The 26,179-nt window shown below is 38.1% G+C and overlaps 2 protein-coding genes across 5 annotated transcripts; both read left to right on the top strand.

Annotated features, from left to right (window-relative positions):
• The first annotated feature begins 368 nt into the window (after positions 1-368).
• LOC144634707 (transmembrane protein 272-like) lies at positions 369-24,128 on the top strand. Of its 4 annotated transcripts, none has more exons than XM_078493742.1 (4): positions 369-504; positions 18,470-18,561; positions 23,385-23,450; positions 23,697-24,128. In XM_078493742.1, the coding sequence occupies exons 2-4, from the start codon at positions 18,528-18,530 to the stop codon at positions 24,083-24,085; spliced, it is 489 nt and encodes a 162-aa protein (XP_078349868.1). In that variant the 5' UTR covers positions 369-504; positions 18,470-18,527; the 3' UTR covers positions 24,086-24,128. The 4 variants fall into 4 exon arrangements, with proteins under 4 accessions (XP_078349868.1, XP_078349870.1, XP_078349867.1 ...); XM_078493744.1 differs by lacking the exon at positions 369-504 and adding an exon at positions 12,753-12,775; XM_078493741.1 differs by lacking the exon at positions 369-504 and adding an exon at positions 12,805-12,964.
• On the top strand, positions 1,622-7,953 carry LOC144634706 (transmembrane protein 272-like). Its single transcript, XM_078493740.1, has 3 exons — positions 1,622-1,898; positions 2,000-2,065; positions 7,463-7,953. Exons 1-3 carry the CDS (start codon positions 1,856-1,858, stop codon positions 7,846-7,848), a joined length of 495 nt encoding a protein of 164 aa, XP_078349866.1. The 5' UTR covers positions 1,622-1,855; the 3' UTR covers positions 7,849-7,953.
• Positions 24,129-26,179: the final 2,051 nt, after the last annotated feature.

The following is a 26,179-nucleotide window of genomic DNA, read 5'->3' on the forward strand; positions in this document are numbered from 1 at the left end:
TCACAGGCAATATCTTGTAAACTATATTTGTGACTAGAACTAGGAACTCTGTTTGTGAACAATAAACGTTTGGCAACCGATCTTTATATTGCGAAAAAGCCTTTTTTAATAAGTAAGCAGATAAATCATCACAATATAATTCTTACTGAAATCTTTGCCTATAGTGTTAAAACACTCCGCTAGCGTATGAAAGTCATTTAGATGTAATATATTTAATTCGTGACAAGAAATAACTTTGCAAGGGTAATGGGAAATTTAATGGACCAGTCTTAAGTCTAAAACGCGCTGAAACAGGAATTTTTTAAACATTTCAATGTATGTGAGACTCGTAATGACTTTAATTTAAAAGTTCCATTAATACCATATTTCTCTAGATTTCAATTTACTAGACAGGATAATCACTTGCGCCAGCGAGTTGTACTGTCAACATCTCAAAAGAAGAGCTCTGGTTAAAATTCCTTTTGCGTTAAATATCGAGGACACATCTCAAAATACTCCATTCAGGTTAGTGCTTTCGCTATAAATTCACAGTTCCTTTTCTTTGAAATACCAGTTGGCAAAACTAGTCAATACAAATAGCTATCTTCCTAGTTTCCTTAGGGCTACAAACCTGTCAAAACGCATTTTACCTAATAACGAGTGAAACATTTCGAATTGACTAGAATGCCGGAGTTTAGAAAAGATTGCAAATTACATTACTAAAAATAAAGCTCATAAAGTACATGGGATTGTCAATTTCATGGCTTGGGAGTTTTTAGTTCGACGCGAGATTGAAAGCGTTCTCATCACTAAGCCTTTGATCATCATGTGATCCGTACCAATCAGGATATCAAGAACTATAGAAAGAATATCAAAGTGACAAGATTCCAATCGAACTACACCTGATTTTGCTTCTTCCTGTAAATACATAGAAAAATACTTTTCTAATAACGTACAAGTAATATTCGTAATTAATCGAAATTACATGCCTGATGGTTTTTTCAAACGGCATGCAAATATTGTCATTTGGCTTTCATACCACTGTTAAGGTCCTTTTATCTATTTTTACGACTTCCTTGAAGAGCTGTAACCACGCACGGCAAAAAGTCCAATATAACAAACATGACGAATCCCAGTGTTTTAATTACCTTAAAAATCCAGCGTCATGTTCCCCAAGTGTTTTTGAAATTCCTTTGTGTAATAATTTTTGCCTCGACGTTAACTTTTTTTCGCAGCGTCATGAAAGACTGACATGACCGACAATCTTAGACAAAAGTAGTCGACACATTGACACATCGCTTTGTAGTTTTTATGGCAAATTAATTACCACCTTTTAAATTTCATCACACTCTGCTAAATACCCCTCTCCCTCCATCCAATGTTGTATGGCCGTAGCAAGGGTCCCCCAAAACAAACTACCAAAATTGATAGGGGGAGGGGGTTTGAAAAGTGGGGCTGAAATTAGACCAAATTACAATAAAATAGGGCCTAAAATGATAATGTGTCAACACTTTTGTCAAAGATTGTAGCCATTCATCACGCTCACAAGAACATGGATGACTTGACAATTGACTGGGAAAAAAACAGGCTCAAAAGCTTAATTAAGCGTTGGTGTGGGAGTTTCACCGTTACAAATCTGCATGTAGCTTGCCTGTACGAAAAACAACTTATAAAAACAGAAAACGAAGTCCTCTTGCTGTTTCAAGCAGCGGGGATGTTCAAGTCTGCAGAACGAACGGTTTATTCACGACATTGAAAACGCTAGAAGCGTTTTATCTGCTCAAATGTTAATAAGAAATGTTACTTTTGCGTTAGCAGGAGGTTGACCAGATAAAGCAAAAATAGAAGAGAGGAGGATTGACAGCAACAAATCAACATGGAAGCCTTAAGAGCGTCTGCCTTCGTTTTCCTGGTAACACGTAAGTTACAGAAGCATTAGTTTTTCTCGTAGTCAGCTTAAAGCCATGAAAATGAAACATTCATGCTATATAAATGATTTTATTTTATTTTATTTATATAGTTGTGACTGCCATATTCATTGTATGCCTGGCTACTATTCCTCTCCAGATAGCAATGATAGTAATCGGTAAGTTGTTATGGCTATCCCTGACTGCAATTTCAGCATTTTACGCTTAAGTTGTCATTTATCAATTCATTTTTAAGCGGTGACGCCTATATGTTATCGCCCGGTGGACGGCCGTGTGAGGTGTGCGTGAGAGATTACTCCAACCGAGTAGCACTGGGAACTAGGAACTTTGTTGTTTACTCGGTTTCAGTACGCCATCTTTGATTGCCAATGAGTATGAATCAACTTTAAGAGCATCCATCGGCAAAACGCGTTTGATTTCTAACGTACAGTTAAACGGAGTTTTGGGGTCATGGGAGAATGATGTACTGGATAATTGTCAGCTCGCTTAAAGAACTTTTTTACCGTTGTACGTGTATTCGAAGTCGGCATACGTGATGGCAGACTAAGTTGACTGATGTTGAATTTGACGAGTGAAGGCCGGTTAGTGTCACGCATAACTTTTGAAACCTTTCCAAAAGGGAGACCGATGGCAGCAGTATCTTGATTAGATTGCAAAGGTGAGCTATCTGAAATCATTGTTTGCTTTGACGTGCATTGTTGTCGATAATATTTAACTTTAAGTTAATTTTCTTTTCTTTTCCCTTCGCGACTCGCCATCTTCCTTTTACTGCTTTTGATAATATTTATTCGGGTATTTATCTCAAGCCATTAAAAATAACACAGTGACGGTATCAGTATTCCTATTTGTACGAGAAGCCAGAGTTCAGAAAGAACTTCTACCCTATTGCTGATTTAGCTGATCTAAAATGTTTTGTTTGATAAGCTAGAGTTGCATAAATTCATGTAAGTGATTCTAGTAAGCGGTGTTGACTTCATTACATTTCAGACCATTTCAATACGGAAATGTCACACAATCTTCAGTATCGACTAGGTGTGGAAATCAATCCTGGGCCTTTCTGTTGCTAAATGACGAAGTTCATAATGATTTAATGTTTTTATCTTATCATACTGTAGGTTTGTAATGTATTGGAGGTTCGTTTTGTAGTCAAGGCAAATAAAAATTAAAATGAATAAGAAAAATGCAATTTCGGGGATCATTGTAAAGCGTCATCGCCTGTGCATGCATGTATGCGTGCCGGTTATTTTTTTATTTCACCACATGAAATAATAAGGGTAGACTTCCTAAAAATGTTAGATAACAAAGTTAAAATTTTTGATTAAAAAGTGATCCGATATACACCAATCTCTGAATTCCTAGTCAGCTTGTAATTGTACTGGTCCTCTAGTGTAGCGGTAGTCTAGTCCCTGAACTCTCCCTTCCGCGCGCCTTTATAGGGGTTGAACCCTGCCTCGTCCCCAGGCGTCCTTGTCCTTGGTCGTGCACGGTTCGCTTGGCGTTGTGGGACTGACGTGCACTGTTCGCTTGGCGTTCTGGGCCTGATGCGGACGGGAAAGCGGACGCCTGGCAGATCCTGTTCAGTTTCTTGGCAAAAGTGTTCGGTTTCTCGTCAAAAGGCATTTTAGCGCTTTTGTCAAGTTTATATGTCAAGAAGTCGACACTGGAAGCTACGTGGAAGTTAGTATTGTCAACATGGGGATTTTGGCGGCCTTTCGGATCGTTTTCGTTGCTCTATCGAGCCGATTTTTTTCGATCAGCGTTCACTGAGGCTGGTTTTAGCCAGCGAAGCGGGGGTCCCCTAGGCTCGATTTCCGCCGTATTCTCGGGTCCGGTCTTTTTAAAAAGCGGCTGGAAATCGAGCCTAGGGTCCCTTCGCTTTAATCTAATGTTGGCGGGAAATCTAGCTCAAAATCAGCGATTTATCCGGAGAAATGGCATGAAATCTGAGCAGAAGATTGAACAAAGAAAATCCCACTTTGATTGCGAGAAGATCGTGCAATGGCGGAGAGTAAAGAATCTCTGCCGTCGTTAGAAAATTAAATTTCTTTATAAGCTGCGAACTGACGGTAAGTTTCGCTTCAATGGATGCCAGAGATTTGTTTCGTTTCTGAGTAGTGCTTAGCGTCCTTGCATTTCTTGAACTTTCAACCGTCTTTGCGTAGTTCTGTTAATTTCAGCACTTAATGTGTTAGTGACCAGAGGAGGCAGATCCTACTCAAAATTCTTTTTACTGATTCAAGTGTTTATATCGAAATTACTCCCCGCTGATTAATTCGTGTGTTTCTCATCACTGTATTGCTTGATAATGCATTGATACTGCAAGGAGAAATAAGGATTTGGTCACTCTTGTAGAGGATTTATGCAGGATAAGACTTTGACAAACTTGTAACAAAAATAACAAAATAATTTTTTCTAGTTCTAATGTTATAGGGAGTGTTTCTTAGTAGGTGCTTTTAGAGAATGTGTGGCAAATCTTTTTTCCTAAAGGTAACAAAACAGTGGTGTTATGGACAACAAAACTTAAATAATTTTTGCGAGCCCAAGAGTGTATGGCTGAGATAGTGTAGGAAAATAAATTGAGATGCCATGCAGTTTCATCAAAATTAAAATAATGTGCAACATTTGTATTTGAAGAAGCAATCACCATACCTCTACAAACCTGGAGTTGCCACTCTTTCCTCAGTTTGCTAAAAGCCCACTGCCTCTAGCAGTCTTGAAATACAATTAAAACATTTTAAATGTTGTATGCTTTGCCTACCCTGCTGCTTTATACCCATGACAACAGTCATCTAAAGGGAAAACAATACTTTTTGCATTTGAGATACATTTAATTGTCAAATGTTTTTAATAAATTGTTATTGAAAATATTTTTTAGTAGTACCGATTTTGCAAAACCATTCAGACAGTTCCCTTCAATTTACAAACGTTTCCTAGCCAGGAGGGTTTTACCTGCATGGCCTTAACCCAAATGTGAATTCAAATAAGTTGTGCATGGGATAATCTGAGGATTACTGTTTGTACGACAATTTCTTGGTGGTGCCCTTCATCTGATTATATTCTAAACATAACAATTAGCCTTCTCCTGAAAATTAACTTGATTGATTTTCGAAAGTGATGTACTACCCTCTCCAACTCTCTATGTACAGTTCACCACAGCTTCTTTCGAAGAATTATTCACCATATCAATCACAATAATTAGTTAATATCAAGTTAGTGGGAGCATAACAAAGGCCTTTAGACACCAAATTTGCAAGCACAAAGTGAACATTTTTCATTTTTTCAAATAAATGTACAGGAGAGTGATAAATAATTCAGAGGGGTTTAAAACCAGAGTTATTTAGAATAGAATGATGGTGGGCCTTGGACCATTTAACCAAAAACATGTTCTTATGTATGTTTATTAATAATGTAAATGTCCACATGAACCATTTTCAAAACTTCATGAAAACAGTGTCACATTCGACAGAAATGCTCTCTGCACCTGATGATAATATCATCACCTGCCCCCCAAATTAAAAGCCTGCATGACATGGCATAGGCACATTCCAAACAATCTGGTTGTCTCAGTTGCATTCACAACATAAATGGCAGACTCACTGCCACAATGCTTGACAAAAAATTTTGTGCATTTATCCTTAAAAAATTGTGGTTTAATGGAAAAAAGCACCTACTGGCAATCAATAAAAAATCTGCATTGAAAAAATTACAGTTATGATATCAAACATTTTTAATTTTTATTTTCAATTAAAAAAAAAACAACTATAGAAGGCTGTGCTTGACTACTGATAAGCAGATAATTTACATTTTATTGAAGTAAACCAGAGATAGTAGAAATGACATCCCAAAGACAGAAGAATTGTATCGATGGATTCATACTGTTGTTGCATTGTCTCTGTCGCCTCTGGCTGAGGAGTTTTTAAATGAGCGTCCATTGAATAACTAAAAGGCAACTAACTCTCAGGTTCTACGAAAAAATTCTACACGAAACAATAATGGAAAGGCTGGAAAGGATAACTGATTTTCTTGTCATTTACACTCGGATTAACAAGACAACTTCGATAAACGGGATTGAGTACCTGTCTGTCTTGGAGATCGGAAAATGTCATTAGACATTTTAACGTCTTTTTGCCGTAAAGGATTTAAGCTTTTTTATCTGCACAGAGTGGCTCTTCTGCTCTTCCTGCCTATTCTCAAGCTGAGCTGGGACGTGATGAAGCGTGCGAAAATGGCGGTCAAGTCTTCTTAATAAAAATATGTTTCATAAAAGATGTGCCCAAGGCACTCTGTGCTGTAAAAATGCTAAATAGACGGCTCTTTCGCTGTTTATAATACACTTTTCAGGGTTGATGACATTTTGGTCCGCCATATTGAATGAAGATCTGCCAGGCGTCCGCGGCTTGCTCCCTAACCATCAACCCCCGCGCTCCCTGTTTTCCCGCCTTAACGTCCGGCCAATCGGCGCCTGGGGACGAAGTAGGGTTGAACCCAGGCGCGTGAAGAGAGAGTCCAGGATAACTTGCATGCGCATGCGCCAGTTTTTCCCCCTAAATTGGGGGAAAAACCATATTTGGCAGCACTTTTGAAAACGCGCGCGCACAGATGACAAATTCAACTACGCGACCATGTACTAAAGCAGGATCACCGGAGTAAATTTAAAAAGCCAAGCTTTCCAGTCAGTGTTTATTAAAAGCTAACGGCCAAAACACAAATCGCTATCCGTCAGCTTTCCCTAGTATTTTGTAGCTGTTTATTGAATTGGTTTTGGATGCAATTTAGCACATTTTTTTCTTGCTTTTATTCGCGAGCTTGGTCGCGTAGTTGAATTCGTCATTTGAGCGAGCATTTTTAACCTAGCGCGCGCGTCTCAAGCAAGTGACGCCACACTCCTCGCTTCTGTTTGGTTCGTTCTGAGCATGCATATGCAAGTTATTCTGGACTCTCTCTTCGCGCGCCTGGGTTCAACCCCTATAAAGGGTGCGCGGAAGGGAGAGTTCAGAAACTGGACTAGTGTAGCGGTTGCTGTTGTTTTTGAAGCAAGAGTCACTGTTCCTTTTGTTTAATATGTTGTTCTCTGAGTCTCGAGAGCTGCTCAATGTAAAGTAAATAATCTAATCAGTGGTGACATCTTAGTTATACAAAGGACAAAGAGAAATTTAGGGAACAATCACACGAGTGTGAGCTGGCGTGACATTACTTAAATTGCCTTAAATAGCGTGACTTGGCATGAACTTCATGTAGCATGGCCGACTAGCCTTGAAATAGAGTGACAATCTTGAATGACAGGATACCCCAAAAATAACACGAGCAAGCGTGACAGAATTTGAAACACCTGAAACAGCGTGGCAAAGCATAGTAGAATTACTTGAGAAAAAAAGAGCCTGAGGAAGCACGACAGAATCGATTAAAATCGCGTGACAAAGTGATACAGAACTGACTGAAACGCGCGACAAAGCGTGACAGAAGTTGCATGACGTGACGAAACATGATAGATTAACCAAAAATCCTATTTCTCAACTTCAGTGTTTTGTTCATGACTCACGGGTTTGTGTCTTTAGGTGCTAAGTATAAAGATGAGTGTCCAGTTGAAGACATGATCCCGCTTTACTTGATCGTGGCTGGAGCAGCTGGCCTCTTCGGCAACTGCTGTTCCTGCGGCATACGATATAACCGGGGAGACGATGACGAGGGGACTGTTAACCCAGTACAGTCAATCGTACAACTGTTTCTCTTCGCTTGGTTCGTTTGTGGAAACGTGTGGATTTACACAAACTACGAGCCTAACTACACCGACCCAGAGAGCGCAGACTACTGTAACAAGACGCTTTACCTGTTTGCTTTCTGGGTTACTAACTCTTATTACATCATATTTGGACTGGTGATGGTCTGTGTGTGTTTTGGCGGAACTTGCGCTGCCGCCGTGTTCGCAAAAGATAATGTATGAAACGCCTAGAAACGAAAAAGGCAAAACGGATGAAACGTCAATCATACAGACAAGCTGTTTTTAAAACGTGGTACAAAGTACTAAAAATAAATATCGTTTATCTTGTGTGCTATTTTTTTTCTTGCAACAAGCATGCACTACTTAAATACTATACCTAGTCGTCTGTTGAGGCTGTTGAAAACTTTTGGGCTGAAAATCCGTGTTCAAAACTATAAAACGTTCCATCTTTTCCCTCAAGGGTGATGAAAGCCGCATTTGAGGTCACCGCACGAACGTTCTCGCCAAGCGATTCGTCTAAAACGACTCAAACGTAAAACGATCGCTTCTGTTCAACACTTTCAAGACTTCAATGTCTTCTTTACTGAAACATAAGGGAAACATAAAGGTGTATTTAGATGGTAAAAATAACGCAGTAGCTATTCGTACGATAACCGTACGTGCGACTTGTATTTGCTTTTCGAACGGAAGTCAAAATAATTCATTGAATTTTTTTTGTAATTACTGATCTACATCTACATCCGCATCAAAAGTTTTAGTCGGTAAAGTCCCAATCGTGAGACATCACACAATCTTTCCTTAAAAATAGATTACATAATACGTTACTCGATGAAAGAAAAACTCGAAAAATGTGAAAAATGTAAGAAGAAAAACATTGAGTCATATTTAATAGCTTTATATAACTTATTTTAAATGATTTGCCCTTTGTTGACACTGTTCAGCGGAATTGCTCATGAGGGAAATGATGAGGGAAATTCACAATCTCACTCAATTTGCCTTTGAATGTTTTCTTGCCTGAATGGGTCATTGATAGTTTGTGCTCTGAGGCTTCTATTCTTTTTTTACCACCAGAATGAAGAGTAACCTTTGATTCTCTTCCGCATTTAGGAAATTTATTTTGTAAATAATCAACCTCGTTCCCTGGAAAAGAGAGACCCTGGGAATGAGGTTCGAGTATAATTTGTTTCTTACTGACATGTGCTAAATGTGTTTAAAGAACCTTCCTGTCAGCGCGTTTACCATTTAATGCATAAATTAATTGTTAAATATCTGAATGGAGTGAGCGAGTGAGTGAAATCGAGTCATTTTTACCTCATGGTAATGAGGTATTAAAAATGACTATTTATTTCCCTCACTGGCTCACTCACTCACTTGCTCACTCCATTCCGATATCAAACCGCAATAAATTCATGCATTAAACAGTAAACGTGTTGACAGAAAGGTCCTATGTCACGGAATTTCCCCTGCCTCCCCGCCCTTGTGTTCTGTTCAAATATCTGGGGGGTGGGATAGAGGCCAAATGTTTGCTTGAGTGCAGAGATGAACATTTTCAAAATGGCGTGTCGGGCCGAAATTATCAAAGGTGGTTTTTATTACCGAATGGTAATGAGGTGTAGTAATCATTCTCGAGTGATCTAGTGAGTGAGTGGATCACTCACTCACTAGATCACTCACTCACTAGATCACTCCATTCTGATATTAAACCGTAATTAATTTATGCATTTAACGGTAAACGTGCTGACAGAAAGGTTCTTTAAAGCGCCATTCAGCACATGGTAATCAAAAACAAATTATTCTCCAACCTCGTTTCCAGGGTCTCTCTCTTTCACAAGGTTGAATTTTTACAAAACAAATCGAAAGAGGATCAGTTACACTTATGGTGATAAAAGAGAATAGAATTCGCTCAACGAAGCCTCAGAACATGACCCGTTGCGTAAGAAAACATTCCAAGGCAAATGAAGTGAGATTGTGACATTACTGATGGCAGCTATAAGCTACATGCAGTTACGCTTAAATTATAAAAAATATTATTGCGCTTGCCGTGTGACGTGTTTTAGTTAACACGACATCCACAGCACGTTTTTGTTTCGTGTCACGTCATCTCTTGTCACGTTAGTATTGAACGCTAGTAATAAAGTGAAATTGCGTTACATTATTGGACGCTTATTTCTTTGGAAAAAAATGCGAAGGTCGATCGGCACTTCATCGAATTACCATGAGGTTGCTCGAAGAGCCTTTGATAATACCTCATTACCATGAGGTAGAAAGAGGTTTCCACCTTTCAGTGAAGGCTTTCGCATAACGAGCCCTGTCGGAGCTCCCTCGTGCGGTTGGACCGGTGAGGGTGGTACTCTGCGCAGTCTGCAAAGACACTGCACGCGGTAACTCTGCTCTAAGAGGCAAATAGAGAGGAGCAGAGCAGGGGAACATTTTGTTCGAGTTGTTTTTAGTTCTTTCTTTACTTATGGATGTACCTGGCACTGTAATTTGGATGGAAATGTCAAAACCACTTTGTGCAAGAGAAAGATCCAAAAATTCTTGGTGCAACCATTCTCAGTGAAAACAATTCAGCAGTATTATTTATCAGGTATTCTTAATAGTATTTCAGAGAATAGGAATAAAATATAAGAAATAAGAATAGGACAAAAATGTTTAAAAGCAAGGCTACGGATACACTAAAGGGAATCATAATTTAATTGCCGACGTTTTTGAAGTGTTTCGGCCAGCCAAAGACCAGTCGATATTTACAAGCAAGAATATGTAAGAATGCTGTAATTTCTATTGGTTATTGGCTCTGAACACACTTTCTTAAGAATCCACGCACGCCCGACACTACACGTATGCATCATAATTTTCTTATGCATCGATTAGTTTAAGAACAATCGTGAATTTTGACACGTTAGTCACATTATTTGACATTATTTCCAGTGCTCCATCATCTCACGGCATGGCAAAGCTTCTAATATGCAGAGATTTCACTTTTCCTCAGAGAATGTTGCATTTTTTTAACAACCTCGTTCCCAGGGCTTTTCCCTTGGTGATTTGGAACGGGCGGGAAAAGACCCTGGCATCGGCCAGTCACGTGAGCTTCAGACACCCGAAAATCTTGGGTGTCATAAATTTTAGATAGCATCAATTGAACCAAGGCAACGCATGAATTATCTGTTTTCGGTTTGCTCAGTCAGCTTGGAATGGCTCTAAACCACCGCAAATGTCCTCTGTTTCGCTTAAAGCCACTTTAAGAGGATTTTTTTTTTTTTTATATATAATGGCATATAAAACACGAAAAACAGTCAACATATTCAACTTGCGCGTGTGAGATTTCAAATCTGCATTGAAATCATGCGGTGCCACAACGTAACCTAGCGAACAAGGGAGCATCGAGCTCAATAGACAAAACGCTCGATCAAATTAATACAAGAAGCATAACCTTTACTACACAGAATGTCTCTCTATAAAATAAACATTTAGCTTTCTCGAAGTAAAGCTCTGAAAAAGCCGGACAAAGATAATGTCATCCGTGATATTTAACAATTATCCTGCGAAATCGCGCGGAATATCGCCTGATACTTAGCCGACGAGGCCGTAGGCCGAGTCGGCTAAAATCAGACGATATTCCGCAAGATTGAGCAGGATAATTGTTTTATTATTCAACAAATTGTCAACGAAACACATTTTGCACATAGAAAAACTGTTATTATGCAGCACTTTGCAAGATTTCGGACGAATCTTCACAACCTACGAATATCGCAGGATATCTGTTATGTACGGATGACAGATATCGTTAACATTTTGACCATATATGGGCAGCGCGCGCATCTGTTGAATAATAAGATACAATACATCTTGCAACGGTATTACATGAAATTAAACAGCCGAACCCGGCATCACAATGCAAGTAATCAACATTATCACGGAATATTTCAGATCCTGTCCTTCCAGAGCGACCATTTTGAGAGCTTATAGAATATCTTGCAAATAGAAAAGAGCCAAAACAATCCGTGTAGCGAAACATGAGCTAGAGGTGTCAAACAGGAAACTGTGTATACGCCGGCAGACCTGTGACCTCTAGACTGTCCAGATTTGCTCCAGTGATTTGGTTTATATCGTTAGGAGCTCAGTTCAATAGGACGAAGAATCCTTTTCCATTGTTTTTTTTAAGATCGCTTTCATCGTAACGTGCCGGATTTTCTCCAAACATTAGCTGCTTGGCGGAGGTTTTTCCATGCATCTCGGACCCGTCAAGGGTTGCCAAGCGCTTCGATGTCATCAATGGCAAAAACCCGAAGCAAAATGATGGCTTTCGTACTCACCATCACAGAGCCGGCAAAGTGAATTCCGAGCGTGTATTTTTGGGAGTTGACTGCTCCATTTTTTTTTTTACAGAAAACGCAGAGAAAACTTATTCTATTCACTTTTGTTTTAGCGAGATTTACCAGCTGTTGCATAAATTAGAATTCCGCGGAATATTTAAGATAATCACGTGACCGGCCGATGCCAGGGTCTTTTCCCGCACGTTTCAAATCACCAAGGGAAAAGCCCTGGGAACGAGGTTGATTTTTTAACTAAGAGTTCTTTGCCACGATAATAAAAATATCTGCTTCATTCTGGGCATTAGCTGTGACGTGTGTATTGTCACGTTACGGTCACGGTCGACTAGTCCACTTCAACTTCCGCTCAGGTTTCTAAAGCTACAAATTATAATTTTTATTTATTTATTTTTCGTTAACACCAAAATCATGACAGAAACAAAAAATCTATGTTGACTGTTAACGTCAAAGTATTTTTGTGCATCTCAGACATTTGAACAAAACAGGTATCAAAGTTCTTAGTCCTTGTCTTCTATTGTAGCGTTACCAATCACCGGCAACATCTTCAGACATCTTGTGAACTATAAATCCGAACTCTGTTTGTGAGCGAAAAACATTTGACAATCGATCGTTACATTTCGAAAAAAGCCATCGCAATATACAATTCTTAAATCTTTGCTTATATCGCGGTTTTCGTTTAAGTATGACTGCGTTAGCGCGTAAAAGCCGTTTGGAATTAATATACTTAATTCGTGACAGGAAATACCTTTGTTAGAGGAATGGGGAATTTAATGGACCGGTGCAACGTGCTCAAACAGGAACATTTTAAACATTTCAAGGTACGTGCGAGCCGTAATGACTTTTATTCCAAAGTTCCATTGGATACGTCCATAAATATTTAGATTTCAATTTACTACGCATAATACGCATTTGCGCCAGCGAGTTGTACTGTCAACATCTCAGAAGAGCTCTGATTAAAATTCAGTTGCGTTAAATATCGAGGACACATCTCAGACTACTCCAAATAGGTGAGTGCTTTTGTTATACTGAAATTTACAATTGCCTTTTTTAAATAATCCTTACTGGGTCTAACTGTTTCCAAAACTACTCTATGCAAATAGCTGTCTTACTAAATAGCTCTGAATGGTTGTTTCCTTGGAGCTTTAATTCCGTCACAATTTGCTTCAAAAGGCTGAAGCATCTTACTCAATATCGAGTGAAACTTTTGAGTTGACAACAATACCGAAGTTATTAATAATAGTAGATTGCAAATTTTATTATTATTAATAAAATTGAAAAACAAACAGCAGCTCTAAAAAGTACAGGGGATTGTCCATTTCATGACTTCGGATTTTTCAGTTCGTCGACTGACGTAAATGTGTCGAGTTGCATTGCTATGTTTATCCTAAATAGTTCTTCCATTAGTATAAGTGTAGCACTCTAGTTTAGCTGATAAGGACTCCGGTTAGACCTAAAATCTTTAGATTTTCTATTTTCACTATATATATAGTTCTAAATATGTTTTAAATTCTAATGTTTAGTTATAAGTCATGATTCTTCACTGGGGTTTGTCAATAAAAATAGTTGCTTAGAAAATCGATCGTAAATGTCAAACTAGCTTATTAGACTTTTAAGTCGAAATCCTAAAAATTGAACGCCATTTATATCGTCTCAAAAATTTACTATACATGTACAGGATTAATAACAAGAAATTAATAACAAGAAATGTTCTTGGCAGTACTAAACAGCGTTCATTTGATCTGTACCATTACATGCCTGATTGGTTATTTCAAACTGCAGGAACATTTATTTCTAGTTGGTTCCAGACCACTGTCAAGGTCGTTTCATTTACAAGTTTTTCAACTTCCTTGAGGAGCTGTGAACTCGCACCGCCCGCAAAGTCCAATATAACAAACATGACGAATGCCAGTATTTTCACAGAACGTTTCTCATTTTAATAATATACATACAAAAATTTCTGCATGCTCATTGGCTGAGAGCACGTCAAGACTACAAATTGCACTCGCCCTACGGGCTTGTGCAATTTGGTTAGCCTTTGAAAAATTTACTCCTGCTGATTTATCCCAAATTACACTCGAAATCATGCGATTACCTATACTAATATCGGTGAGTTAGATCACACTGCACGAATAACTAACGATACTCGATACTGAGTACCAAAATGCCGACAGTACCTAAGCGCGCTGAACAATGTTTTATACAATCTTCAATTCGTGGGGCAACTCATTGCAATTTTTTAATAACCTTTAAAATCTAGCATCAGGTTCCCCAAGTGTTTTCGAAATTCCTTCGTGCAATTATTTTTGCCGTGACGTAATCGTTTTTCGCTGCGTCATGACAGACTTAGCCTACTGACGTCATACAGATACAGCCGCCTCTCATCGATCCCGCTACTAAGTGCATGTAGTAGCAAGAGCGATGAGAGGCAGTTATATTCGCAGGCTATGACAGACTGACATGACCTACGGCCACAAGAACATTAAATGACTTAACAATTGACTGGGTAAAAACAGGTTCAAAAGCGTTGGCGTAAGAAAAAAAAATTGACAAGAAATGGGACTCATACGGTTAAATTGCTTCGAAGAAAATTGGTCAGCCCTCATACTACGAATTTCCCCGGTAAATTAACAAACAAGCAACAACAGAATACTACTATCAAAGTGTCATTCTGAATCACTGAAACATCCAAATTAATTCAAAATATTTTTCTTGTCAACTTTTATTGCAATTTTATCAGCGAAATTTCCAGCTATTTGAGCCCCTGACCGGTTAGCTTGTAATTATTAAAAATATATCATTTGTGCATCGGAAAGCATTGCTGAATGAAAAACTACCTTATTGTTACTTATTTTCGCTGGACTTCGAAATCAGGATCCAGCAGTCACGCATGAGCTATAGGATAAGTGGAGTTTTTCTAAGTTTAAAGCTAATATCTTACCACTAAAGTCTTTTCTTTACTACTCTGTTTACTACTTTTGTTGTTCGATCACAATACATGGGTAACCAGGCTTTTATTCAACCGACAAGACCTGGATGCTAAAATAATTTGCATTTGGAGTGCCCCTGGCCACTCCCCGAAAAAAAGCACCATTTCATGCCTTTGGGGGTAGGTATTCCTACATGTGGACCACTAAGCTAATTTGCATTTGGGACTATGTGTATAATACCATGGGTAGGAAGATAATCCCTCCTTTCGTGTGAAGCTCGTAAGATCCAAAGGTGGCCATTTTCCTTATAAGGAATGTAAAGGTGACCCACCTGGGGGTTATACAAACGAAACCATTCATTCACACAGGAAGTGGGATGAGGTGAACATGGGTTTACCCGAAGTTGTTGGAGTCTTGCTTAATTAAATGGTTGAATTTTGCGACTATGAATTGGAGTTAAGAACTATTTACATCACCTTTGAAGTAAATTAAAATAATACGGGCTCGCCCGCTCTTACTACTTTTCTTTATTTTACTGTCATAATCTGACGTTCTAATGTGGAGAGAAGTAGTGAGTGGTGGAAATAAAGTTTTATCGGCTACATTCCAGAAACAGTAGTGGATTCTCCGACGACAATAAATTGCACGCCGCATGTAAATAATTGCATTATATATACGAGTCGAAAAAAATTAAACAAAGAAGCGCTCTTACAAGCTTAAATTCGTCAAAAAAACTGCATAAAAACTAACTCACCCTATGCGGAAATTTTTCTTATTTATTTTATTTCAAAACCTCAGTCGTAAAAGCCGATTTTTCGAAGCTTAAATATTCACAACAACAATTAGTGAATAGATTTGAATATTCATATTTGTAAGTTGTGACCACACAAACACACGCGTAGAGTTCAACGCCTGTGTTTTCCCGTTCATGCTGCACCGGTAAAAAGTCACTCGTTGCTTGTTTAGGCAATTTAAGACAACTCCAGCTTACTCCATAGCGAAAACCTTCAAAAATAACGACAACGACCACAAAACTATCCGAAATTTACATTTTTTTTCCACCGTTGAGTTGCGAACATCTCCAAAATAAACCAAAATTCATTTCCGGTTGCCAAACCTTTCTTCGTCCATGTGGGGAAAGGCTCAAGTTTGTCGCCTTTTTCATACCTCACTAGGGGATTGAGAGTGCTCGTTGATCTTACGAGCTCAACACGAAATTAAAAAAAAAATACCCATTGTTTGTCCAGTTTAGTGATTGGCCAAAAACCAAAATCTCCTAGCAACAGCAAAAGTTTTTCCTACCCAGTGTTTTTATTATTCGCCGTAACACCAAATGCAAATTAGTTTAGCATCCAGGTCTTCTCTGTTGAATAAAAGCCTGGTTACGTATACCCATGTGTTGCGATCGAACAACCAAAGAAGTAAACAGAGTAGTAAAAAGACTTTAGTGGTAAGATATTGGCTTTTAATTTAGAAAAAAACTCCACTTATCCTATAGCTCATGAGTCACGTTTTGCCCGTACAACAAATCCAAAACATTACATATATCGACAAAATGTGTCAGCGGTGAGACAATTTCGAGTTGTCTTTCGCCCTTGTGTCAAAACGAGTCTTCTTGAGAAACCATTCACACTGGAGAAAAATAGTTTGACTTGCATGTTCACTTTCACGCAAATCTAACTTATGATCATATGAAAACGTTAGCACAAAGAAAGCCTATTTATTTAGCTTGTTCTAACATGAAACGAACATGTAACGACATGTCACGAACATATATAGGGATTTTAAAAACTTTCGTGTAATTTCCAAAAATAGCTCACGTTCTAGCTAATCAATCTGAAATAACTTTAGAGGTGTATATAAGTTAAGCAATTTTTTGTTTGTTCAGAATTGATTCCTATCCGTACAGAACTTGAAATTTGGATTTTACATATTTTCAGGTAAGCGTCAGCTTATACGACACTAGCACTCTTTTTAATTGCGAATCTGAATCGGAAAATTGAAAGCTAACAGCATACGCAAGGTCACGCAGAATATATCATGCCAAGTTACCATTTTAAAGAAAAACAGCTAATGATTATTTACCGTACAATCGGTAGTAGAGTGTAAATACTACGAATTGCAGAGGAATGGCAAGCCAAGTCCGACAAGTTCAGTTTGTTTTAAGTGAAGCATTATTGAAAGTTGATAGTAACTCGCGGAGATATAAGACTTTTGGCAAACTATTCACAGAGCAGCAAACCAGTACGATTTAAAACATAGTGATCCATATTTTCAAACCAATTCAAATCCAATTTATAAATTCAAGAAAAAAACATTGACACATTGTTGTCCCTATTAGCTCTTTCAAGCTTAAACAAATGCACATTCCAATGCTATGTTTACGACATGATTGCACACGAAAATGAATAAGGTTACATTCTTCAGCTTTGCACCTTTTTTACGTATAACTAATAAGGATTTAAGTTATAAATTTTAATTTTGATTAAGATAGAATCCGCCAGGACTTCGAGAATATTTACATCTTATTGTGTTACTGTTTCAAATATCTTATCTAAAGGAATCATTTCTTACAACACCAGACATCGAATGTCTACTGATCATGAATTGCTCGAAAGACGATTTTACAAAATAGCTACACGTGAGATTTTAACTTCAGTTTACATGATTCTTGTGAACTTTGAAATTTTCTCAGGCTCTGATAAGAGGTTGTGGTTGAAGTTATCCCGTATAATTACTTGCATCTTAGCTTTTAAAAAGGGTAGAAAATAACGCAATACGATTCAAATTATTTTTTTACTCGCTTTTGATTAAAAAATTAAAATTAATATTACTCGATTTCCTGATGGATTCCGTCTTAATTACCTGAATTACCTTACACTTACCTAGATCATTTCAGCGATATTTCAGGCCCAATGGTGTATTATGTTTGCACAGAAATGTCAAAATGCCTTCGAAAAGATGAAAGCTACTATGTCAATAGAGCCCAGCCAGAAACCAAAATATTACCCTTTCAGTTCTGAGAAAACGAAATAAAAACATTTTCCGCTCTGCGAGTTGAAAACCAACATTAGCATAAGCAAGAAGTTGTCAGAACTCTTCTAAACTCCAGTAAACCTTTTCTTGGGTAAATTTATTTGTTAAGTCAGTTTAACAATTTCTGCGCTATAACGGAAGAAGTCCTGCTGAGGTTTTTGTTGAGCCATGAGGAATATGCATTCAAAACGTGACCATGTTGACAAACAAAAGACATATAACGCCAATTTGTTTGTAACTATAGTAACATAAAATGTACTTTATTTACTCCATGATTTTGACAGTTACGTTATATCTGTACACATTATATCTGTAACGGCGTCTGAAAATGAAATAACGGAAAACTTGGTGTGGGAATTTCACCGTTACAAATCTACATATAGCTTGCATGGATGAAAAGCAACTTTATACCCAACGAAACGAAGTCTTGTAACTGTTAATTTTAAGCTGCGAGGATGTTCAAATCTGCAGACAGACTTGAAAATGCTACAGATGCGTTTTATCTGCTCAAATTAATGTTAATAGATAATGTTACTTTTACGTTGCCAGGAGGTTGACCAAATAAAACACAAATAGAAGAGAGAAGGACTCACGACAACATATCAACATGGGGGCGTCTGCCATCGTTTTCCTGGTAACACGTAAGAGCACAGGTTTCCTACGGTCAAACATATGCCGGTAAGAGTCCTTAAATGGATTTCGCTCATACTCTTGCCATGGGTAGGTCTCAATATGAAATAAATCACAGTATACTTTGTTTGGCTAAATATCGATTTGTTTTCGAGAAAATCGATAATTCTAAAATCCAGCAAAATTGACGCTTTCGGAGCTCAAAATTTTTGCCGAGTTTGTTAGCTTCGCGTCGAAAAATTAAGCACTCTGGAAGAAAAATACCTATTTAATATCGAAGAATAACATCAAATTAGTACGTCGAAAGCAATTTCTGCTCTTGAAGTCCTTTTATCTACAAAATATAATTAAGTTTATTCGACACACTTTTGATTTAATTCAAAATAGGTCAAACTTATCGCTTTATTTAAGTATGAGCGAAGCGAAATAAATGGCCGAAAATTTGGTACTAGACAGATAAATGATTGTTCTTTTCGATACTAAAAGGATTTCCTAGGGAAATGATTTAGTGCGATGCTTTCAGATCTCAAAGTTGCTTAAAATTCGTTAATTTAACCGACCGTGACATTGTTGATCTTATCAACATTATGTAAACAATCCACGCAAAGGTTAATTTTCCCCATGTAAACTTCAACTGAGTAAAATAAAAACATAGACTTGCTTACCGTGGTGTTCGCTGATACATTGTAAATCCTGTTTTCCTCATTTACGACAAAACCTAAGCCCTCGGCGAAGCTGTTATCCTATTTTCTTGACGCGCCATTTGTAACTGATTTCCACGTCTTGAAGTGACAGTTCTTTTCCATGCATTCTTGAAAACAGTCCAGTCTTAACTGATCAGTGTAAACAGGAATACGAAGTACTTTGCTTTAAATCAACTTAAAGCTTAGCAGCAGTGGTAGATAAATCGATACGACCGGCGAATCTTCGTTTCGAAAACCGCCATTTGAGATTTGTCGGCCCAGTTGTCCTGCGGTATGCAGATAATTAATTCACACTTGAGTAACTTCCGGCACATGAAATCGACAACCACCGTGACCAGATAGCACCTAACCTGCGATCAGGCTTACCCCTCCACCGCAAGAAAAATAACACCTGATCGCAGGTTAGATAGCACCCTCCTTTTCGAAATATTGGTCGAGGCACTATTTTTATCATTTTAACATAAGCTCTCAGTGAAAAACTTTTAAGCTGAACTTGCAATAAAGTTTCACTTCAGTTAGCCACCGTTCGGGAGAGTTGTTAAATGGTTGCATGAAATCCGGGTAGAAAGTTCTTCTGTTGCGTTGCTTCGCTTTGTTTCATATTTTTTATCCAGTTCTTACCCTTGTTCAAATTCTTGCCCCTTCTTCAGTGGAAAATTTGAAACGACGTTAAAATCCGAACTGAGTTGTAAATAGTGTGAAATAATAAAAAATCTAATCTAAAAAATCTAAATCTAGTTGGAGCCGGTCCCGAAGGTACCCGTTTCAGAGAGAGTTGGCTGTACACAAAACCTTAGATGGCGTCGTTGGATCCGTCTCCCGTGAATGTCAGTTAAAAATATATATTCTGTGTAGTCTAGCCTGTAAACAAGCTCTCCTTCTTTCTCCTGTGGAGGATTGGGCGAAATAAAAACGGGAATGAAAGGTGGGGAAGGGGTGGGGGAAAAAGGGACCATATATCATGTATATGCAGTTGTAATACCAGTCACGGTAAACAATTTATAATAAAACGCTGAACATTTATGACTGTTTACGCCAAGGTGTATATTGGTGTAAAAATAAAGGAAAGGGTGCTTTTCACTTCATTAGATTAAAGCTAGGTGAAGAAAAGTACACGTAATCAGAAGTTTGTTATGGACTTCTGACGTGATGCCATTTTTTGTATTTATTTCTGCAAAGTACAACAAAGCATTTATACCAAAGTAGCATTATTTAAAAAAAAATGAGCATAATTACAGTTGAGCATTATATCGGACAAAAAACAAGCATTGTTAGAAGCACAACATTCCCTTTTTACCAGCGTAATTGGAAGGGCCTCTGGTATTCAGTTAGAAAGAACTTGCATTCAAAAGATACCGCGTTCTAGAAACAAGTCACCCCGTTTTGGCTGCTGATATTTTGGAACTTTTGTGTGTTCAAAATACCATATCTCGTTCTAGATATCGTCTGATATTGAAAATCCCGTTCTAGATCGGGAACCCAAAGCCACGACCTCATTGGACGGCACAGAGCCGTTTTGGGGGAATACCCCAGCTTCGACAACTCCTTCCTAATAAAGTTCGCCTATTGAATTGAGAATTATGGTGATTATTAAGTTATTACTTTATTTCTCTTGTTGTTTGGAAACTTGAGTCGTATTATAATTAAACGTCTTATTTACGAAGGAATAGACTGCGGATAATATTTGAAACTTAAACCGTTTTTCACCTAATAGCTTCCAAATCAACTCAAAAACACACCGGAAAACAGGTTTAAAAACAAAATATTTATATAATGACTATGATATTTTTAATACATTTGGGTCCCCTGACGGCGAGGCGCTTGTCTCTCCCCGCAAGCTCTGGCGGGGGGCACCTTCCCTTGTTTACGCCGGACCCCAACAGAATATATATATATGGTCATATTTTTTAACATTCACGGAAGACGGATCCAACGATAACATCTTAGATTTTGCTTTCACCTGTTTTGCCTTGACCTAATCAAGAACTTGGACAAAGGCAAGAACAAAAAAAAACTATAAAGCGAAGCAACGCAACAGAAGAACCTTAGACCCGGGAGTTAAAAGCGCTGTCATGCAACTATTTAGCAACTTTCACAAACGGTGGCTACCTGAAGTGAAACTTAATTACATGTTCAGCCCAAAAGTTTTTCATTTAGAGCTTATATTAATATAGCAATAGTATGGTGCCTCAACCAATACTATACCAAAACGCAGGGTGCTATCTGGTCACGGCGGTTGTCGATTTCATGTGCCGGAAGTTACGCAAATGTGAAATACATTATTTGCACACCGCAGGGCCGACAAAACTCAAATAGCAGTTTTCGAAAAGAAGATTTGCCGGCCGAATCGATTTATCAACCACTGCTGCTGTCTGGAACGTTTCGGTCCGATTTTCGGATAGGATATGTCTTCTGTTTACACGGGGCCGTTCTGGAACCTGTGCGGGACGGAACCAAAACTAGACCTGCTATTTTGCAGGTCAAGTTATGGAACCGTTCCGGACCTGTTCCAGAACCGTCCTGTGTAAACACATGGATCGGTGCCAAACGCTTCCGTGTAAACAGAGGCCGATCCGGTCCGGTCCAGTTCGGAACGGCTCCGGTCCGGTCCCGTGTAAACGTAGCCTAGCTGGTTAGAGTATAAAAATGACTGAAAAAACGGCAAGGACAGGACCAACACCAGGTGTCCGTCTTATAGAGATCTTCAATAAGGGAGAGTTGACTCTACAACTGTTTTGCCTTAGCCTAATCAAGAATTTGAACAAGGGTAAGAACTGGATAAAAATATGCAGCAAAGCGAAGCAACGCAACAGAAGAACTTTCGACCCGGAAGTTAAAAGCGCTTTCATGCAACCATTTAACAACTCTCTCGAACGGTGGCTTACTGAAGTGAAACTTAATTACAAGTTCAGCCCAAAAAATTTTCATTGAGAGCTTATGTTAAAATAATAAAAATAATGCCTCAACCAATACACCAAAAAGCAGGGTGCTTTCTGGTCACGGTGGTTGTCGATTTCATGTGCCGGAAGTTACTCAAGTGTGAATTAATTATCTGCATACCGCAGGACAACTGGGCCGACAAATCTCAAATGGCGGTTTTCGAAACGAAGATTCGCCGGTCGTATCGATTTATCTACCACTGCTGCTAAGCTTTAAGTTGATTTAAAGCAAAGTACTTCGTATTCCTGTTTACACTGATCAGTTAAGACTGGACTGTTTTCAAGAATGCATGGAAAAGAACTGTCACTTCAAGACGTGGAAATCAGTTACAAATGGCGCGTCAAGAAAATAGGATAACAGCTTCGCCGAGGGCTTAGGTTTTGTCGTAAATGAGGAAAATAGGATTTACAATGTATCAGCGAACACCACGGTAAGCAAGTCTATGTTTTTATTTTACTCAGTTGAAGTTTACATGGGGAAAATTAACCTTTGCGTGGATTGTTTACATAATGTTGATAAGATCAACAATGTCACGGTCGGTTAAATTAACGAATTTTAAGCAACTTTGAGATCTGAAAGCATCGCACTAAATCATTTCCCTAGGAAATCCTTTTAGTATCGAAAAGAACAATCATTTATCTGTCTAGTACCAAATTTTCGGCCATTTATTTCGCTTCGCTCATACTTAAATAAAGCGATAAGTTTGACCTATTTTGAATTAAATCAAAAGTGTGTCGAATAAACTTAATTATATTTTGTAAATAAAAGGACTTTAAGAGCAGAAATTGCTTTCGACGTACTAATTTGATGTTATTCTTCGATATTAAATAGGTATTTTTCTTCCAGAGTGCTTTATTTTTCGACGCGAAGCTAACAAACTCGGCATAAATTTTGAGCTCCGAAAGCGTCAATTTTGCTGGATTTTAGAATTATCGATTTTCTCGAAAACAAATCGATATTTAGCCAAACAAAGTATACTGTGATTTATTTCATATAAAGGCCTACCCATGGTAAGAGAATGAGCGAAATCCGTAACAGGGCTCTTGCCAAGAATTTTCATTTTTGTTTGAAATTTGTGCATATGTCCTCGTAAGTTTTAGAAGCATTATTATTATTTTTTCCTCGTAGTCAGTTCACGAAAATAAAACATTCATGCTATTTACATGTCTTTCTTTAATTTTGTTTTATAGTTGTGACCGCCATATTCATTGTATGCCTGGCTACTATTCCTCTCCAGATAGCAATGATAGTAATTGGTAAGTTGTCATTTATCAATTCATTTTTTATTTCACCACACCAAATAATAATAAACTAGGGTAGGCTTCCTAAAAAAATTAATAATAAATTTAAAATTGGAATTTCAGAAAAAAGTGGTCCTCTAGTGTAGCAGTTGCTGTTGAAAAAACGTGACAGAAGTGCGTGGCGTGACGAAACATGATAGAATCACCAAAAATCTTGTTTCTCAACTTGTTTTGTTCATAACCCCTGGGTTTTGTCTTTAGGTGCTAAATATAAAGACGAGTGTCCAGTTGAAGACATGATCCCACTTTACTTGATCGTGGCTGGAGCAGCAGGCCTCTTCGCTAACTGCTGTTCCTGCGGCATACGTTATAGTGGCGGGGACGACGATGAAGAGAAGACTGTAAACCCAGTACAGGCAATCGTTCAGTTGTTTCTCTTCGCTTGGTTCGTCTGTGGAAACGTGTGGATTTACACAAACTACGAGCCGAACTACACGGATCCAGAGAGCGCAGACTACTGTAACAAGACGCTGTACCTGTTTGCATTCTGGGTTACTAACTCTTATTACATCATATTCGGACTGATAATGGTCTGTGTGTGTTTAGGCGGAACTTGTGTTGCCGCCTTGTCCGCAAAGGAAATTGTATGAAACGCCTAGAAACGAAACAAACAAAACGGATCACACGCTTTAAGATCAAAAAATTAATACCATATTATATATCAAAACAATAAATCTTTTAAATGCTTGGAACTGCACCCTTCCTCTAATTACTGTTTTGGGCTTGTAAATTGGTATAAAACCTCTTTACAGTCACTAAAGATTCCGTTTGCAGGCTCCTTGAGCCAGACCTTTGTGTATTTCCAGTTGTTCCTTGACGGATCAGTCTTTGACGACTGATCCATAAAACACTGACAAAATCGCGAAATTTATTACACTTTTTCTCTAATTTTTCTTGCAATCGCGAAAATAAATACTCACGAAATTCGGCTCCCCAATTTTCGCGAAATTAAGTACGCGCGAAAATTAGTACGAAAAGGTACAAAGCAGGACAACCAGCTGGTTGATGGGTAGAGGGCTTGAACCTAGATTTCTCTGAATTGCAACACCAGCGCCCAAACCACTCGGTCATTTTTTTTATACTTTTATTACTGGCATGGGGTGCACCAAGTAGCTCATTTGGAGATGTGAAATAAACCCAGGAAGAGAAAACAAACCATGGTAGCTCTATGAAATTATATTTGTGCTTCTAGTAATTCAAGCATTGACACAGCTGGCCACCTTAATTTGCAGTACGTGTGATCCCTCTGACCCTGTTCAACCAAAGTATTTACCCAAAACATAATCAACGGTTTCTGTGTGTGTAGGCAAGGCATTCCAGATTGCACAGTTTATTTATGCTCACACCAATACGATACAAACAAAAAAAGAAAAGTGTACATTGGTAAATAAATAAATGAAATGAAATAAAAAAAACGATGCTTTTACAAAGCTCGAGAAACGATGCTTTACAGAGCTCGGTGTACATGATATTATTTTTGAAAGAATAAATGGCCTGGAGTTCTTTGCTTTGAATTAAGATTAATCTTGCACCGGCAAAAGCGAAAAGAAAAAACTCTAAATGAAATATCCCAGTCTCTTTAAGATTGCCCTTGCAAACGTTTATTCTCCAGTGCCATGCAATTGGATTTTGAACACTCGTATGGACATGATGGAAAGTGCTTTGAAATTCGATTTTCAACTGAAAGCAACTTGGCACTTAATATATGTTCGGTTATAGAAATAAATTCATTAAATGTTCCCATAAAGCATTCAATCAGTAGAAAAATTAAAAAAAAAAAAATAACTGGTGTTTCATACACAAAGTAAGCTTTTGTACAGACAGAACTTGAGACAGGTACTGTATATTAAATGTAAACTTTAATAAAGCTTATAAACGTTTAACCTACTTAGCAGTGGCAGTCGTGAAACACTTCGACTACTGATTTCCTATACAAGTAAGGGAGAATCGTGATTGAAATCTTTTCTTTTGCCAGCGTTAAGATGAGATAACAACACTCGACTGGGAAAATTCTCAGGTCAGAAACTTGCCCTGAAACATGTCACTCGCTCCTTGCTCATTTTAAAATATTAACTGCTCTACTATTAAACCTAAAACAAAACTAATCCTTCATTCCATCAGTCTTGATTGTCTTAGAACCGCAACAAAAAAATTTCTAGCGGTAATAACAGACAGCGAACTCATTTTCTACATTCAACTAAACACGCGACGCCATGTTGTTTCGCGTTGGCCAAACCATTTTGCGCATGCTCGGTACGGTTCTCAAATGATTGACAGATTTCTTTACTGGGGTGATTAAAGAAACCTCAAAAGCGGCAAGATCAAAGTAAGCTCACCCCCCGAATAGACGAGTGCAACGTGCAGAAACAGGAAATTTTTAAACAATTGAAAGTACGTGCAAGCAGGGATGACCTCTATTTAAAAGATCCTTTAGACGCTGCGTTTCCAAAAACCGGCGTAAAAATTTAGATTCGATTTTTTAGGAAGGATACTCATTTGCGCCAGCAAGTTGTACTGTCCTCATCTCAGTAAGAAAAAGAGTTCTGTTTTAAATACCATTTTCGTTAAATATCGAGGACACATATCAGACTACTCCATTCAGGTTTGTGCTTTTGTTGTAAATTTAGAGTTGCCTTTTTTGTTAAATATATCTTACTGTTTGCATAATTACTCTATGCAAATAG

Source organism: Oculina patagonica, chromosome 13, assembly GCF_052425735.1.
Source record: "Oculina patagonica isolate OP01 chromosome 13, crgOcupat, whole genome shotgun sequence".
Classification (NCBI taxonomy): Eukaryota; Metazoa; Cnidaria; class Anthozoa; order Scleractinia; family Oculinidae; genus Oculina; species Oculina patagonica.